General features: G+C 37.8%; 1 protein-coding gene across 1 annotated transcript in view; it reads left to right on the top strand.

Moving 5' to 3' along the window:
- The window catches only part of EFCAB5 (EF-hand calcium binding domain 5), a 90652-nt gene that overhangs the window by 38230 nt on the left and 34438 nt on the right, over nt 1-17984 (top strand). The window contains exons 8-10 of the mRNA XM_065910931.1: nt 13231-13386; nt 15354-15453; nt 16613-17497. Of these exons, the coding sequence (XP_065767003.1) occupies nt 13231-13386; nt 15354-15453; nt 16613-17497 (1141 nt within the window). The remainder of the gene's footprint in view (nt 1-13230; nt 13387-15353; nt 15454-16612; nt 17498-17984) is intronic.

The raw sequence follows: 17984 nt of genomic DNA, 5'->3' as shown, positions 1-17984 counted from the left end.
TCTTATTCCTACTTTTATAGAAGATTCAGAAAGGTTCAGAAAGGTTAAGTAACTTGTACAAGGTCTCACAGTTAGTGGAGCTGGAGAAATTAGTATTCAGGCTGTTTGCTTCAAAGTCAACACAAAATTACACTTGATAAAGTATGATTCTATTGTAGTGGAATAAGCAAAAGAAGCGGTTTAACAGTACCAGGGTCCTATTTCTTCAGCCGCTTTTATATTTTTTCATGACTTTCCTCTAATTCCCCTTGTTTTTCTGAGTACCAGAGTCAAGGTCACTTTCTCTTCCACTCCTTCACCCTTGCTTCATGGGCAGTGATGACTGTGCACTAAATATGATTTCAAGATTCTGTGTGAAGGATTTCTGGAACCCTTGAAATGATTATGATGTAGATAAGAACTTGGCAATCCTGTCTCTATTATGTTCTGATTTCTTAGATTCTGTATTTGAGTATTTGGCATCTATTAGTCACAGGGCCAAACCAATGGCCAAAATTGTTTATATGTTCTCTGTGATCCAAAGCACATACCCTGAACCACCTTGTTTAAACCTCACTCACCAAACCAGTATTTCCCCAGCCTCAAATCAACCCAGGACCAGATGCCAGATAACTGGGGACAGCTCCTGTGCCCCAAAGTCTCTGGGGATTATTCAAATTGCCAGTTCTAAACTGTTTACCCTGCCCTCCCTTATCTTTCCTGAGCAAACTCTAATAAAGACTGTTCTGGACCAAGGGGGATGGTGGAATGAATTGAGAGGTTGGGATTGACATATATACACTATTGATATTATGTTTAAATAGATAACTAATGAGAATCTATGGACTTCTCTGGTGGCTCAGGGGTAAAAAAAATCTGCCTGCCAATGCAGGAGACGTGGGTTTGATCCCTAGGTTGGGAAAATCCCCCGGAGAGAGAAATGGCAAACCAATGCAGTCTTTTTCCCTGGGAAATCCCACAGACAGAGGAGCCTGGTGGACTACAATCCATAGAGTCGCAAAAGAGTTGGACATGACTTAGCGACTAAAAACAAAACAAAATATTCCTTCACATGTACACACTGCACTTTATCCATTCATCAATTGGGCTGTTTTCACTTTTTTGTTGTTGTAAATAATGCTGCTATAAACATTTGTGTATATGTTTGCCTATGAGCATATGTCTCATTTGCCTTAGGTATATACCTAGGAGGGGAATGGCTGATTCATATACCAACTCTATGTTTAACCTTTTAAGGAACTGCCAGACTGCTTTCCACAGTGACTGCCTGCCCTGTTTTATATTCCCATAGTGAATGAGCATTGTAGTTACTCCACATCCTTGGCAACACTTGTTATTCTCGGTTTTGTTTGTTTGTTTGCTTTGTTTCATCATTTTGTTTTTTAACTATAGCCACCCCGTGGGTGTAAGGTGGTAGCTCACAGTGCTTTGAAAATGCTAAATGGCTTTGATGGCTAAAATGACACTGAGCATCTTTCCAGGTATTGGCTACTTGCATGTCTTCTTTGGAGAAATGCCTACTTATATCCTTTGACCATTTTTAAATTGGGTTACTTGTCTTTATTATTGGGTTATTAAAGCTTTAAGATAGTCTATATATTTTGTATAATCCAGATGTATTTGACAATCCCTTGTCAAATATATATTATAAATATTTTCTCCTATTCTGCTGGTTATCTTTTCATTTTCTTTTCTTTTTTAAAAAGTTAGTTTCCTGCCCTCACTGTTACATGTAGGAATTTAGTTCCCAGACCAGGGATCAAACCCACGCCCCGTGCAGTAGAAGCACAGAGAATTCTAACCACTGACTTGCCAGGGAAGTCCCTCCTTTCATTTTCTTGATGATGTCCTTCAAAGCACTAAAATTTTAGTTTTGATGAAGTCCAATTTGTCTATTTTTTTCTTTTGTTGCTTTTGCTTTTGATGTTATATCCAAGAAAATATTGCCTAATTAAGTGTCATAAAGATAGGCTCATGTATTTTAGAGTTTTAACTCATATATACGTCTATTTAAACGTCTGATCCTTTGAGTTCAATTTTGTGTATGGTGTGAAGTAACAAAACTTCTTAAGTATTTGATAACTTAAAAAGGCAAAAAACAAATAAGGATTTGAGGAACATGTTATATGTTCTATATATAATAAGACATTATTTAATATAATGTCTGAATGCAATCTCAAAAACAACAGAATGATCTCTGTTCATTTCCAAGGCAAACCATTCAATATCACGGTAATCCAAGTCTATGCCCTGACCAGTAATGCTGAATAAGTTGAAGTTGGACAGTTCTATGAAGACCTACAAGACCTTTTAGAACTAACACCCAAAAAAGATATCCTTTTCATTATGGGGACTGGAATGGAAAAGTATGAAGTCAAGAAACACCTGGAGTAACAGGCAAATTTGGCTTTGGAGTACAGAATGAAGCAGGGCAAATGCTAATACACTTTTGACAAGAGAACACACTGGTCATAGCAAACACCCTCTTCCAACAACACAAGAGAAGACTCTGCACATGGACATCACCAGATGGTCGACACCAAAATCAGACTGATTATATTCTTTGCAGCCAAAAATGGAGAAGCTCTATACAGTCAGCAAAAACAAGACTGGGAGCTGACTGTGGCTCAGATCCTGAACTCCTTATTGCCAAATTCAAACTTAAATTGAAATAAGTGGAGAAAACCACTAGACCATTCAGGTATGACCTAAATCAAATCCCTTATGACTCTACAGTGGAAGTGAGAAATAGATTTAAGGGACTAGACCTGATAGACAGAGTGACTGATGAACTATGGATGGAGGTTCATGACATTGTACAGGAGACAGGAATCAAGACCATCCCCAAGAAAAAGAAATGCAAAAAAGCAAAATGGTTGTCCAAGGAGGCCTTACAAATAGCTGTGAAGAGAAGGGAAGTGAAAAGCAAGGAAGAAAAGGAAAGATATACCCATTTGAATGCAGAGTTCCAAAGAACAGCAAGGAGAGATAAGAAAGCCTTCCTCAGAGATCAATGCAAAGAAATAGAGGAAAACAATAGAATGGGAAAGACTAGAGATCTCTTCAAGAAAATTAGAGATACAAGGGAACATTTTATGCAAAGATGGCCTCAATAAAGGACAGAAATGGTATGGACCTAACAGAAGCAGAAGATATCAAGAAGAGGTGGCAAGAACACACAAAAGAATTATACAAAAAAGATCTTCACGAAGGTCCCAGATAATCACAATGGTGTGATCACTCACCTAGAGCCATACATCCTGGAATGTGAAGTCAGGTGGTCCTTAGAAAGCATCACTACAAACAAAGCTAGTCGAGGTGATGGAATTGCAGTTGAGCTCTTTCAAATCCTGAAAGATGATGCGGTGAAAGTGCTGCACTCAATATGCCAGCAAATTTGGAAAACTCAGCAGTGGCCATAGGACTGGAAAATGTCAGTTTTCATTCCAATTCCAAAGAAATGCAATGCCAAAAACTGCACTCATCTCACAAGCTAGCAAAGTAATGCTCAAAATTCTCCAAGCCAGGCTTCAGGAATATGTGAACCGTGAACTTCCAGATGTTCAAGCTGTATTTAGAAAAGGCAGAGGAACAAGAGATCAAATTGCCAACCTCTGTTGGATCATCGAAAAAGCAAGAGAGTTCCAGAAAAACATCTATTTCTGCTTTATTGACTGTGCCAAAGCCTTTGACTGTGTGGATCACAATAAACTGTGGAAAATTCTGAAAGAGATGGGAATACCTGACCACCTGACCTGCCTCTTGAGAAACCTGTATGCAGGTCAGGAAGCAACCGTTAGAACTGGACATGGAACAGCAGACTGGTTCCAAATAGGAAAAGGAGTATGTCAAGGCTGTATATTGTCACCCTACTTATTTAACTTATATGCAGAGTACATCATGAGAAACGCTGGGCTGGAAGAAGCACAAGCTGGAGTCAAGATTGCCAGGAGAAATATCAATAACCTCAGATATGCAGATGACACCACCCTTATGGCAGAGAGTGAAGAACTAAAGAGCCTCTTGATGAAAGTGAAAGAGGAGAGTGAAAAAGTTGGCTTAAAGCTCAACATTCAGAAAAGTAAGATCATGGCATCTGGTCCCATCACTTCATGGCAGATAGACGGAGAAACAGTGGAAACAGTGTCAGACTTTATTTTTCTGGGCTCCAAAATCACTGCAGATGGTGATTGCAGTCATGAAATTAAAAGATGCTTACTCCTTGGAAGGAAAGTTATGACCAACCTAGACAACATATTAAAAAGCAGAGACATTACTTTGCCAACAAAGGTCTGTCTGGTCAAGGCTATGGTTTTTCCACTGATCATGTATGGATGTGAGAGTTGAACTATAAAGAAAACTGAGGGCCGAAGAATTGATGCTTTTGAACTGTGGTGTTGGAGAAGACTCTTGAGAGTCCCTTGGACTGCTAGTAGACCCAACCAGTCCATCCTAAAGGAGATCAGTCCTGGGTGTTCATTGGAAGGACTGATGTTGAAGCTGAAGCTCCAATACTTTGGCCACCTGATGTGAAGAGCTGACTCATTGGAAAAGACCCTGATACTGGGAAAGATTAAGGGCAGCAGGAGAAGGGGATGACAGGATGAGATGGTTGGATGGAGTCACTGACTCAATGAACATGGGTTTGGGTGGACTCCGGGAGTTGGTGATGCACAGGAAGGCCTGGAGTGCTGTGTGGTTCATGGGGTTGCAAAGAGTCGGACACGACTGAGCAACTGAACTGAACTGAACTGATGTAATAAGACATTTTACAAGCATATACAGAACTCCAGTCCCTACAGTTACTCTGATCTAGTTTTCAAGGAATATTGATCAGACTTTATCATAAATAGGCCACCAGTAAAACTTTCTAAGTTTCAAAAACTAGAAATCTGATGTTATATTTTCTTGCAAGTGCAAGTCTTTCAGTCTTGTCCAATTCTTTGGACCCCATGGACTATACAGTCTATGGAATTCTCCAGGCCAGAACACTGGAGTGGGTAGCCATTCCCTTCTCCAGGGTATCTTCCCAACTGAGGGATCTAACCCAGGTCTCCCACATTGCGGGCGGATTCTTTACCAGGGAAGACCAAGAATACTGGAGTGGGTAGCCTATCCCTTCTCCAGCGGATCTTCCTGACCCAGGAATCAACCTGGGGTTTTTTGCATTGCAGGCAGATTCTTTACCCTCTGAGCTACCAGGGAAGCCCAGTTATGTAATAAAACTGGAAAATAAATAATTTTAAAATTATGTAAGCCCAATCATTTTGAAATTGAAAAATACTTTATTTAGTAATTATTGGGTCAAGATCTTACATCTAATTGTATGGAATGCTACTAAATATTTACTCAGTTGAGAAATTATAGCCTTAAAACTTTAAAAAAATATAGTAGGGTGAAGAATTTCAAAAGCACAGATAAATATAAAAATAGAATAACAATGTATATATCCCCATAACCTTTTAATAAGATTAATTCTTAATAACACCATGGACTATTTTTGTAAGGAAAAATTACTTGATTTTGTAAAAATTATCATGACTAAACAAAAAGTATTCAAACAACTCGTAAAAGTGCAAAGATGAGGATTTAAAATTTTTCATAAATTTCTTTTTTAAAGTATTTATTTATTTATTTGGCTGCACTGGGTCTTGGTTGCAGCATGTGAACTCTTAGTTCCTCAACCAGGGATCAAACCTGGGCCCCCTGCATTGGGAACACAAAGTCTTAGCCACTGGACCACCAGAGAAGTCCCTATCATTAATTTCTTACCCAGAAATAACCATTGTTAGTCTTAGATGAACATCATTAAAACAGCTTTATATTTTTTGTCTCAGTAAATAGAGGTGTATATAATGTCTCAGTAAATAGAGGGATATGTAATGTGGATGTCATAAATTTTGTTGTAAAATTTTAATTACTTTAAATAAAAAGTATTTAATTATGCTTGATTCCAACAGAGGAAAGAGAAACTAAAGTATAAATAAGGGAATTATTGAAATTGGACATATCTTCACAAAAATTATTCTAAAATCATTCTAAGAAAAGGCATTATGATAAAGATCAGAAAAGGTTACAGTCATTTTTTAACTCACATATTTCAATTACATAAAATAACAGTTGACACACTAGTATAAAAGGTGAAGGGTTTAATATTTCCTCATGTCTTCCTATCTTTTTTCCTTTTTGGGTTCCCCAAGTTTAGTTTAGTTTTTTCTCTTGGCCATGCCCCATGGCTTGTGGGATCTTAGTTCCCTGATCTGGTATTGAACCCAGGCCCCAGCAGTGAAAACACCAAGTCCTAACCACTGGACTGTCGGAATTCCCCCAAGTTTAGTTATTTTATCCAGATTTACATTATTTACTTTTTTTCCTGTAATTACAGTTCCTATAGTTGATTAATCATAGTCTAATATTTAAATGGATTTGAGGTTCACCTCCTGCCTTTTTACAATGGTTTTTCTATTCCTGAGTTATTTATTTTTATTCATCTCTTAATTGGCTAAATTTCTTGTAAAGTTTTTTCAAGACGGTCACAAGGGTGCTATATTTTCTGACTTCTTTTATGTTGAAAATGCCTGCATATTGCCTCTGATTTTGAATGAATATACTGTATTTGGGTTACTTTTTCTTTCCACCTCAAAACAATATAGACGTTGCTTAATTATTTTCTGGTATTGAATGTTGTGAAGTCTGATGTCAGTTTTATTTCCTCCCTTCATTTGTTTAAATTATTTCAACAATATGTACATATACACACATACATATCATATATGAATACATATATGTATATAACCATATATGATATTTGTCTGTGTGTATATGTATATGTGTATGTAAGTCCACACAAAGGAGAAAATGGGTAAGGGTGAAATATATATATGTGCTGTGCTTAGTCACTGAGTTGTATTCAACTCTGCAATCCCATGGACTGTAGCCCACCAGGCTCCTCTGTCCATAGGGATTCTCCAGGCAAGAATACTGGAGTGGGTTGCTATGCCGTTCTCTAGGGGATCTTCCCAACCAGGGTTTGAACCCAGGTCTCCCACATTGCAGGAGGATTCTTTACCCTCTGAGCCACCAGGGAAGTCATATATATATATGTATATATACACAGTTAATAGGAACTTTTAGCATTCTATGTAATATCTTTGTAGATGTATATATCTATATATATGTATTTGCATACATATATGTGTGTTTATATAAATAAACTTCTTTTTAGTGAGTGGTTTGGGCTAATAATAATAGTTTTTCTGACATTTCCCTCCTTCTCCTAAAATGCAAATAGCACATCTTAAGGTACTTTATGTAGAGTGAAGAGCTATTACATCAACAGAAACCAAGGAAGTATTTCTTATATAAAATATTATTGGAAATATTTTTAAAAATATATTATTGGATATATTTATTTATCTGATCAATAAATCTCTAAGACATGACATTAGACAAAGAAGTAGTGTTCAGAACACCGAAATTTTTAAAAATTTATTTTTTATTGAAGTAACTTTAGTTTATAAGGTTCATGTATAGCATGGATGGAATATTTGCTTTTAAAGAGGTGTGTTTTAAGGTTATTCTGACAGCATTCAAAGAAACTGAAACAAAATGAAATTATGAATGTCGGCTATTACACATAGCGCCACCCAGTGGCTATACTATGCCATGCACTTGCCCCTCTAATTGTTTTATTTATTTATTTATTTATTTATTTATTTATTTATTTTTATTAGTTGGAGGCTAATTACTTCACACCATTTCAGTGGGTTTTGTCATACATTGATATGAATCAGCCATAGAGTTACACGTATTCCCCATCCCGATCCCCCCTCCCACCTCCCTCTCCACCAGATTCCTCTGGGTCTTCCCAGTGCACCAGGCCCGAGCACTCGTCTCATGCATCCCACCTGGGCTGGTGATCTGTTTCACCATAGATAATATACATGCTGTTCTTTTGAAACATCCCACCCTCACCTTCTCCCACAGAGTTCAAAAGTCTGTTCTGTACATCTGTGTCTCTTTTTCTGTTTTGCATATAGGGTTATCGTTACCATCTTTCTCCTCTAATTGTTTTGATGAGCAGTGTAATTAGCATTCAGGTTGGAGCATGTTTGGAAAAAATAAGAGTCACTGAGTAATAATTACTGATAATATAGAGAAAAAGACAAATGGAGAGAATGAATGGCCACATATACTTCCATATTCACATCATTTTTCTAGCATTTCTGTTTTCTGGTGGGTAAATGAACAGATGATGATCTTTTTGTTGACCACAATCTCTCTTTTCATCTGTTTTATTCCAGTAAATGAAGACCCAAAATAGCTATTTTAGAATATTTACTTCTGGTCTGTTACTTCTTAAGTATATACTATTTACTCTCTGTGCTAGAACAGAGCTCAAAATTTGAGTTGTATTTCTTACACTTAAGGATCAAATAATGCATTGTTGTATGGGAGTGTGCCTGTGGGGATAGGCAGGCATTTATGTCCATGTGTGTATGTGTGTGCACATGTGCATACATACACTGGATGAAGCCAGAGTAGGGTACACAGAATGGAAGAATCAAAATGTAAGCAAACTAAGGATGTGCATGCGTGCTCGGTCGTGTCTGACTGTTTGCGACCCGTGGACTGTAGCACACCAGGCTCCTCTGTCCATGGCATTTCCCACACAGGAGTGGCTTGCCATTTCCTCCTCCCGGGGATCTTTCTGACCCAGGGACTGCACCTGAGTCTCCTGTGTTGCAGGCGGATTCTTTACCTGCTGAGCCCTTGGGGAAGTCTCCAAGTTAAGAACACATGCCACAAAAAGACAATTACAAAGCAATGAACATGTGTGAAACATTATAAGTTATACTGTTATGCTTTTATTATGGTGCTGAGGGATGCACAGTAGAATAAAAGTGAGACTTCAGTGGACCAGGGTTCATGTAGGAAAATTTTCTAGTGTTCATGAGTTTTAAATTTCTTCTACTTATGTAACTCCACCTTGTAGTTCTTTTCTTTAGAAAGAACACTAAGAACAATGCTTTAAATGTTTATTTATTGACAGGAATGATTTCTTTTACATTTTTATTTTATATTGGAGTATAGTTGATTAACAATGTTGTGTTAGTTTCAGGGGTACAGCAAAGTGATTTGGTTATACATATACATGTGTCTATTCTTTTCCAATTTCTTTTCCTATTTACGTTGCTACATAATATTGAACAGAGTTCCCTGAGGCATATAGTAGGTCTTTGTTGGTTTACCCATTTTAAATATAACAGTGTGTACATTGACTGGAACAATTTTAAATGTAAAATGTGCTAGTTTATTTGAGATTGTTTTGATTATAAATAGAATGTTTAGACTCATAAGAAATATATTTTGGTGGTTTGTCATGGTAAACCTGCCCCACTATTAAAAAAAAAAAAAAAAAAGAAAGAAAGAAATATATTTTGGGAGCGTGTCAAGTTCATTTTAAATTCTCAGAGCATTCTGGCTCCCATGAGACAACTCTTTCTAGGAAGCAAAACTGTGAGTTGTTCAAGTAGATATTGTGTTCCCTATACAAATTTTAAAACAGAGTCGTCTTTTTTTTTTTAATTTACTGGAGTATAAAGTTATTTCACAGCTCTGTGCTAGTTTCTGCCATACAGCAAAGTGAATCGGCCATATATATACACATGTCCCCTCCCTCCTGGACATCCCTCTCATCTAGGTCACCAGAGAGCATCACATAGAGCTGCCTGTGCTATTCAGCAGGCTCTCACTAGTTATTTATTGCATTCATAGCAGTGTACACATGTCAATCCCAGTCTCCCACTTCATCCCACCCTCCTCCCCCGCTTGGTATCCCCACACTTGTTCTCGATGTCTGAATCTCTATTTCTGCTATGCAAATAGGTTCATCAGTACCATTTTTCTAGATTCCACGTGCTATATGAGCACACCACTTCTTCAATAATAGACAGCAAACATACTGTGTATTTCAATATTCTCTAGTTCTTGTTTGCAGACATTTCTGAAGTGTTATTTACTACCAAAGCTTACAAATACAGTTTGGAAGTTAATACCTAACATAGTTTCCAAACACAGTTTCTTACTGTTGCTCTCAGATCACCCACTTCATGAACTTCCCTGTATGTCTATAATTAAATGTGTGAATCCCAAGGCTGTGGAATGTAACGATAACTACCAACCTCTTAAACGTGACATTTACCGCATCCTCAACATTGTGATTTTCCTGTCAGAAATGAAAAGCCTAGAATTCATTATGCTGAGATCCAGTACATACAGACAACATGACTGAGCACAGATCAAATGTTTGACAGCTCAAAAAGTGATTAAACAGTTTAGTAGTTAATCATATTCTTAAATTCATCTAAGCAATCATGTCAGGATTTATGGATATTAATTGATTCCGTCCTTGGGAGGATGTAAAAACACGAAGGCTACCATATGTTTTCACTTTTTTGTTTTTACAAGAGACACTGGCAGACTGCTATAGTTGTTCTATTCGGAATTTGATATGTAGTTCAGTTGGCATCTGGTAGTCTTTCATGTCATACAGCCCAGGCTTACAGAACATGCTCATTCAGAAAATCCATAGGCTCTAAATCTAGAATGTTCAAATGTGTCTCGGAGAAACAGTTAAACTAATTCTTGATTTGATAGCATTCCCACAGCCAGAAAACTCATATGGCTTTGAGGTCAGTTCCCAAAAACTTAATACAAAACAAGATGAATCTTTTTTTCTCTGTCTCTCTATTTTTGGCCATGCATAGCATGATGGATCTTAGTCCCTGACCAGGGATCAAACCTGCATCCCCCATGGACCACCAGCAAAGTCCCAACAAGAGGAATCTTTTAATGAATCAGTAATTTTTATTTTAGCTTTAGAAGACAGAGCCACAATATTGTCAGAAAATATCAATTATTCAGTAATTCTACCTTACCAGTAATTTAGAAAAGTATCTACTATTCAAGAAAAATTGACTGAAGACTGAACAGTAGGATCTTAGAATGCTGGTATAATTAGGACCAGTTTCCCCAGACCATCTAGTTCAAACTTCAGTGAGTCTGAGCAAAAGAATCACTCAGAAGACTTCTAAAAACATAGATTCTAGGTCTCACCCCAGAGTTTCTGATTCAGTAGGTTTGGAGTAGGGCCCCCAAATTTTCAATTCTAACAAATTCTCAAGGGACCACACTTTGAGAACCACTGATCTCATTGGATTTTTCCTTTTAAAATGTGAATGTGAGGGGACTTTTATTTTATAAAGAAAACCTTCTCCATCAATTTCTTTACCTACTTCAAAAGGAAACAAGACTTCACAGAACTTAATGCATGAAATACCTATGCTTTGTTTATAAAAAGGAGCCTCTCCATGACCCAGTGAAATAGCTACTACGGTAGCTATTAAGGAACAAATTAAGGGACTGTAAAGTCCAGTGACTCATTCAAGGTGACGGTTGGTTGTTTAGTTGCTAAGTCGTATCAGACTCTTTTGCGACCCCGTGGACTGTAACCTGCCAGTCTCCTCTGTCCATGGGTTTTTCCAGGCAAGAATACTAGAATGGGTTGCCATTTCCTTCTCCGGGGTATCTTCCCTCATCCTAGGTTACTCAGCCAGTAAATATAGGAACTGAGGTTTGAACCCAGACAAAATGTGAGGTCTTAACCTATACACTAGTCTGCTTCCCAAGGCAACAAATGAGAACTTACCTGTGCTCATTAACCCACCAAGAAGCTGTTAAGGAAATGAAATATTTAGAAAAGCTCCTTTGCTCTGCTTTAAATTTCCCTCTTTTGATCTCTAAGCCAGTTGAAGGATGGTTTATGATTCACTAATATGGATTTCAAGTCATATTTCTTACATAATACATCCTAAATTTGCCTAGATGATATTAAAGAGGAAGTGAAACATGGAAATCTAGCTATGGAAGCAGGGTCATTCTGTACAAATTTGGCTATCTCTTTGCTTGGTTCAGAGAAATAAGTGGGTTAACACTTAGAGAGGATCCCACTGAGAAATTCACTGAGATACTTACAGTCAAGGATAGAACAAGATTGTAATATTCCTGATCTGTCAAATTAGCAGAAATCTGGAAAGTAATATACATTGATGTTGAGGCTGAGGCGAAACGACCTCAGCCTTAGTTGTGGGAGTGCAAAAAGTGAGAGTGAAAAAGACTATACAAGCCTGATGTCAAAACCCACCAAAAAATACAGAAGCTTTTACCTTCTTTTTATTGATATTTATTTATTTAGCTGTGCTGGGTCTTGGTTGTAGCACACAGGACCTTTAGTTGCGGCATGTGAGGTCTTATTTGCTGCCTATGGGATCTGTTTCCTTGATCAGGGACTGAACCCAGGCTCCCTGCATTGGGAACTTGGAGTCTTCGCCACTGGACCACCAGGAAAGACCGCAAATGCATTTACCTTCTAAGCAAACAATCTCACATCTGGGATTCTATTCACCAGGCCTCAAGAGGTATAACCTAAGAGCACAGATATTCTCAGATTCTACACTTACAAAAGAAAAAACAAATCATAGACAAAGGATTTGTTGTTATCATTTAGTCTCTAAGTTGTGCTTGATTCTTTGAGACCCCATGGACTCTACCCTACCAGTCCTGTGTCCATGAGATTTTCTGGACAAGAATACCAGTGTGGGTTGCCATGCCCTCCTCCGGGGGATCTTCCCAACCCAGGGACTGAACCCATGTCTCCTTTATCTTCTGCATTGGCAGGGCGATTCTTTACCTCCGAGCCACCTGGGAAGCCATCCCCGTGCCTTACACGCCAGTAATTAAATGTAGCCAGTCTTGGAAAATGAAAACACATGCTCTTATATCCCCTACATCAAAAGAAAAACTGCATTCCATTTGAAGAACTATTCATTTACTAGCCACATTTTATGACTGCTGCTGTTTCATACCATGAGGTTAACAACTTCTCCCATATAACACTGATGTGACCTAGAGGGAAATTGTTCCAACAGTGTGTCCTGGTCTATGGTGTATGTAACTGGTCTATGGTGTTGGGGACTGTATTGATCCCCTCTCTCTGCAGCATAGCCATGGAACAGCATTAATTTGAAAATGCTTTATCTAAGTGACAGCAGATGATATGGAAAAAATTGCAGCCAATAATTGCATGCACATCAGTGGAATCCTTGGGGGAAAAAATCCAAGTGAAGAATACGGTTTTTAATCAATCACCTATCCTCTTTTTTTCCACAGCTCGTCTCTTTGCACATTGCAGGCTTTAAAAGTGAAACGTTTGAGAAGCTCCTTAAGCACCTTTGCCATTGTGCGGACGAATTCAGGGAAATCATAAAAACTGACATGCGGAGACAGATGTTTGCTGAACTCTTTCTGCATTGTGACCGTGGGAAGGTAGGAGAAGCCTCTTAAAGCAGTGTTTCTCACACTATCTGTTGTGAAGGACCAGTCTTTAGGTTGTTGATGGTGATATTTTTAATATGTGGACTGATGATAAAAATGGATTACTAAGAGGGAAAAAGAAAATAAAAATACAGTCCAAACATATTCTAGTCTAAGAGCTATTAACAAACACAGGGAAGTAAATTACTGATTTATGTTTAATTTTTTTTGTTTTACCAGTTTCTACAATTTCTTTTGGTTTTCCCCTTGACTTCTTTTAAAAAGATTTTTTTGATGTGAACCATTTTTTTAAAAGGCTTTATTGAATTTATTGCAACATAGCTTCTGTTTTATGTTTTGCTTTTTGGCTTCAAGACATGTGAGATCTTAGTTCCCCAACCAGGGATCAAACCTGCACCCCCTGCATAGGAAGGCAAAACCCTAACCACTGGACAATCAGGGAAGTCCCTTCTCTTCAACTTTAATAAATAGCTACTGATTAAAAAAAAAAAAAACAGTCCACATTGTGTTACTACTAGATTCAAATCTGATTTATTATATTACTTTCTCAAGTTGCTGTAACATTTTCTAGATGCTATTTTCAATTCCTACCTTTCTCATCACACACAGACTGGTACCAGCTTGCAGACTACATCTTGAGTGACACTGCATATGATTTATAACTTGTCTCTAAGTTTCTTTCCCATTTTTAAGAGTGGGTTGCTTAGGATTTTTTTTCTTAGGATTGTCTATGCTGGTGTCTTCCTAGAGAAAAGAGCTGCTTTTCTCTTCGGGGAATAGAAAGCCTACCACATTTTATTCTGCTTCTTAAAAACAAGAGAGGTTTATATAAAAAAGTATTTCTAGGTATAGGATTTGAAAGTGAAAGTGAAAGTCACTCAGTCATGTCTGACTCTTTACGACCCCATGGACTATATAGTCCATGGAATTCTCCAGGCCAGAATACTAGAGTGAGTAGCCTTTCCCTTCTCCAGGGGATCTTCCCAACCCAGGGATTGAACCCAGGTCTCCCACATTTCAGGTGCATTCTTCACCAGCTGAGCCACAAGGGAAGCCCAAGAATACTGGAGTGGGTAGCCTATCCCTTCTCCAGGGGATCTTCCTGACCTAGGAATTGAACTGGGGTCTCCTACACTGCAGGCAGATTCTTTACCAACTGAGCCATCGGGGAATTTAGGAACGCGCTATTGTGCTAGGACACCAAATGACTTTGCAAAAATAGATTCCAACTTTACTGAAATATATTTGTTTACAAACCTTATGCTTATTTGCTTGTATCCCCATATTCCTGAAAAGATTTAAGGAAGGTTATGTTATTCAGTCACTTAGTCATGTCTGACTCTCTGTGAGCCCATGGACTGCAGCCCGCCAGGCTTCCCTGTCCTTCACCATCTCCCGGAACTTGCTTAGACTCATGTCCGTTGAGTCAGTGCTGCCATCCAACCATCTCGTCCTCTGTCATCCCCTTCTCCTTTTACCTTCAATCTTTCCCAGCATCAGAATCTTTTTTAATGAGTCGGCTCTTCACATCAGGCGGTCAAAGTACTGGAGCTTCAGCTTTAGCATCAGTCCTTATAAAGAAGCTTATAAGAATAGATAAAAAGCAACAAAAGAACAGATTTTAAAATGTAGGATGAAAGAAGAAAAAGAGCATACTAAATGAAGTTGGGAACAAAACTGTAAATGCATACCATAGTGACCTAAATATTTGTTCTGGGTTGTCTGCAGATCTGAATGTAACCTCCTAGTAGTGAATGTGAAATATGACATATTATTGATTATATGGCACAATAGTGTGTGAAACACACTATTGACAGTGCTTTTAAGATAAGTATGAACTGGAGCTAAGAAGAAATACAGAAATTTGGGGATAAAAAGTATAGTTAGGAGTTTCAATATCCCATCTACGTAAAAGTTTCAAATCTCATGTAACAACTGATTGCCAACTTTCCGCTTAGGTAGGGTTTTTGGATCGTCAGAGGACATTGGCCTTGCTGGAAACATTCTATGACCAAAGTTCAAAAGTGCTCAGAGGTATACTCCGAAATCCAAGACAATGTAAGTGCCACCCAGAGGGAGTATGCTCAAGCTGGAGTGAAGCAGTACACGGATGTGATAAAACAACATCATTCTATCACCATGGAATCCCTGCATATAACACCTCCCTTAGATCATGATGGCTATGTCTAGTTGTTCATGCCATACAATGATAATTACCATTACCATCTAGTTGAACTAGATGTGTTTTCACTACAGTGCAATACTAAAAGTTGTTAAGTCAGAATTGAGCTAAATTCAAATGAAGGGCTGCTTTAGTGACAACTGAATGCTTTGGAAATTAAGTTGGTAATGGTAATTCCAGTTTTAATGTCCAACTTAGAATTCTAAGATTTCTAAGAAAAATTTTTTTTCTACCAAGCATTTTTTGATTGAAATATAATTGATGTACAATACTGTTAGTTTCAAATGTACACAATGTTGATATTTTCATATGATAGGAAATAATCACCATGATGACTCTAGTAACATTCTGTCCCCCTACGTAGTTATTATGATTGACCATATTCCTTATGCTGTATATTATTTATTATTTAATATTATAACTTATTTATTATATAATTGGAGGTTTGCATGTCTTAATTCCCTTCGACTGTTTCACTCATACCTCAAACTCCCTCGCTTCTAGCAACCACCCGTTTGTTCTCTGTAACTATGAGTCTATTTTTGTTTCGTTTTATTTGTTTGTTTTAAAGATGTAAATTAGATCATGTGGTATTTGTCTTTCTCTGTCTACCTTATTTGACTTAGCATAATACCTTCCCGTGTCGTCAAAAATGGCAGGGTTTGAGGTGGAAGACATTTGCTCTTTCCTCAGCTCTATGCTATGCTTATTGTGGGAGGACTAAGAGGAGAGGATAAATTCTGTTTGCCTTGAAAGTCTAAGCTACTCTTCAAGCATCAACAGAAGAAATCATGTTTATTTCCATACATTTTAGGAAGGGATTATTTCTAATTTCCAGTAGTGAGCATCTTTAATGTTCCTTTAGATACCTTTTTGTTTTTTATTGGGTTGCTGGGAAATGTAATTGATATTCATTTAAAGCAATAGTTATGTGGGCACCATTACTGTGCCTACTGCTTTTTTTCGTTAAGTTATTAGCTCTGATTCTGCATTATAGATCAACTGTTTAGGTAAATGTTTTGTTTTCTGTGTTAGGGCCATTTGTTGAATTTGAAGAGATAGACTTACCTGAGTTCTGGGGAGACATGGATAATCAGAAACACATTTATGAAGACTTTGACAATGTTCTCTTAGAGATGGATACATTACCTTCTGAAAAACATGTTAGCAAAACCCAAAGTAAATTATCAACAAGCCCAGAAGATCAACATGAACACTATAGAGAATCATCACTACCACAAAGCCCACCAGAACAGCAGAGAGGGGCAACTGTGGAACAAGGACCAAATGGAATTTCAACCAGAGAACAAGAACAACCTGAAGAGTCAACTGGAGAACAAGAACTGAACGAAGAATCAATATCAAAAAAAGGAAACTACACAGGGTCAACTCCAGAACAAAGACCACATCGTGAGTCAATAACAGAACAAGGAGTACCACAAGGAACCCACATCAAGTCAACAGCAGAACAAGGACTTTCCAAAGAATCAATTACAACAGAAGGACAGCATGAAGGGTCAACAACAGGACAAGGGTCACACGGAAAGTCAACTGAGGAACAGGGATCACGCAGAGAGTCAAAATCAGATCTTGAGAAACCCAGAGAGACAATGGCAGAACAGAAAGCACACAGAGAATCACAGTCAGATCAAGGACCACACAGAGGGTCAACTGCAGAACCACAATCACCCAGAGAAACAATTCCAGAAGAACAACAGGACACAGGCTTCACTTCACAGTTGAGTAAAGGTAGTATTGTAGGAGAAAGCAAAACATCTAGGGAATCTGTTTCCTTTGAGCATACTGAAATTCCCCCACAGGAAGAAAGGACTCAAGGACAACCATATGAAGAGCTACTCTTCATAAGTCCTGAACTGCAAGAGAAAACTGGAGTATCAAGCCCAGAAGATCATCTTTCAGGTAGTAATATCACTTTCCTACATCAGCTCCTTGTTTTCTAGAGCAGTTTTTAACGTATGCAAAAAAATCTTCATTTCAGTTAGGATCTCTTTGTGACATATAAGGTCATGCAAACTGCAGACATATTTTGCTATTCAATATGAGTCTAGACTTTCAGCAATCAATTACATGCAAACTAGAAAGTCTCTACTGTCAATTTACCTAGAAATCCCTCTACACTAGAAGCCCATTTGTAAGGAAGAAATATGGTAGTATTACTTGTAAAAATTTTCACTGGACTTCTGAAAAGACACAGAAGCTGTTTTATTTTAAATGGAGTATCTGATATTAGAAATCACTTTTAAAAATTTCTTGTATTTCAAATTTTAAAAGTATTTCACTTTTTTCAGTTGCATATAAGATGTTCTAGAAGAGTTTCTGAAGGTCATATTTAAGACAGAAAACACCCTGGATTTCAAATATTTACTCTGCAGAAGACTTTTCTTGG

This window comes from Muntiacus reevesi, chromosome 18 (assembly GCF_963930625.1).
Source record: "Muntiacus reevesi chromosome 18, mMunRee1.1, whole genome shotgun sequence".
NCBI lineage: Eukaryota > Metazoa > Chordata > Mammalia > Artiodactyla > Cervidae > Muntiacus > Muntiacus reevesi.
Note: the sequence above shows the minus strand (reverse complement) of the source record. Positions and strands in the feature narration are given on the sequence as shown.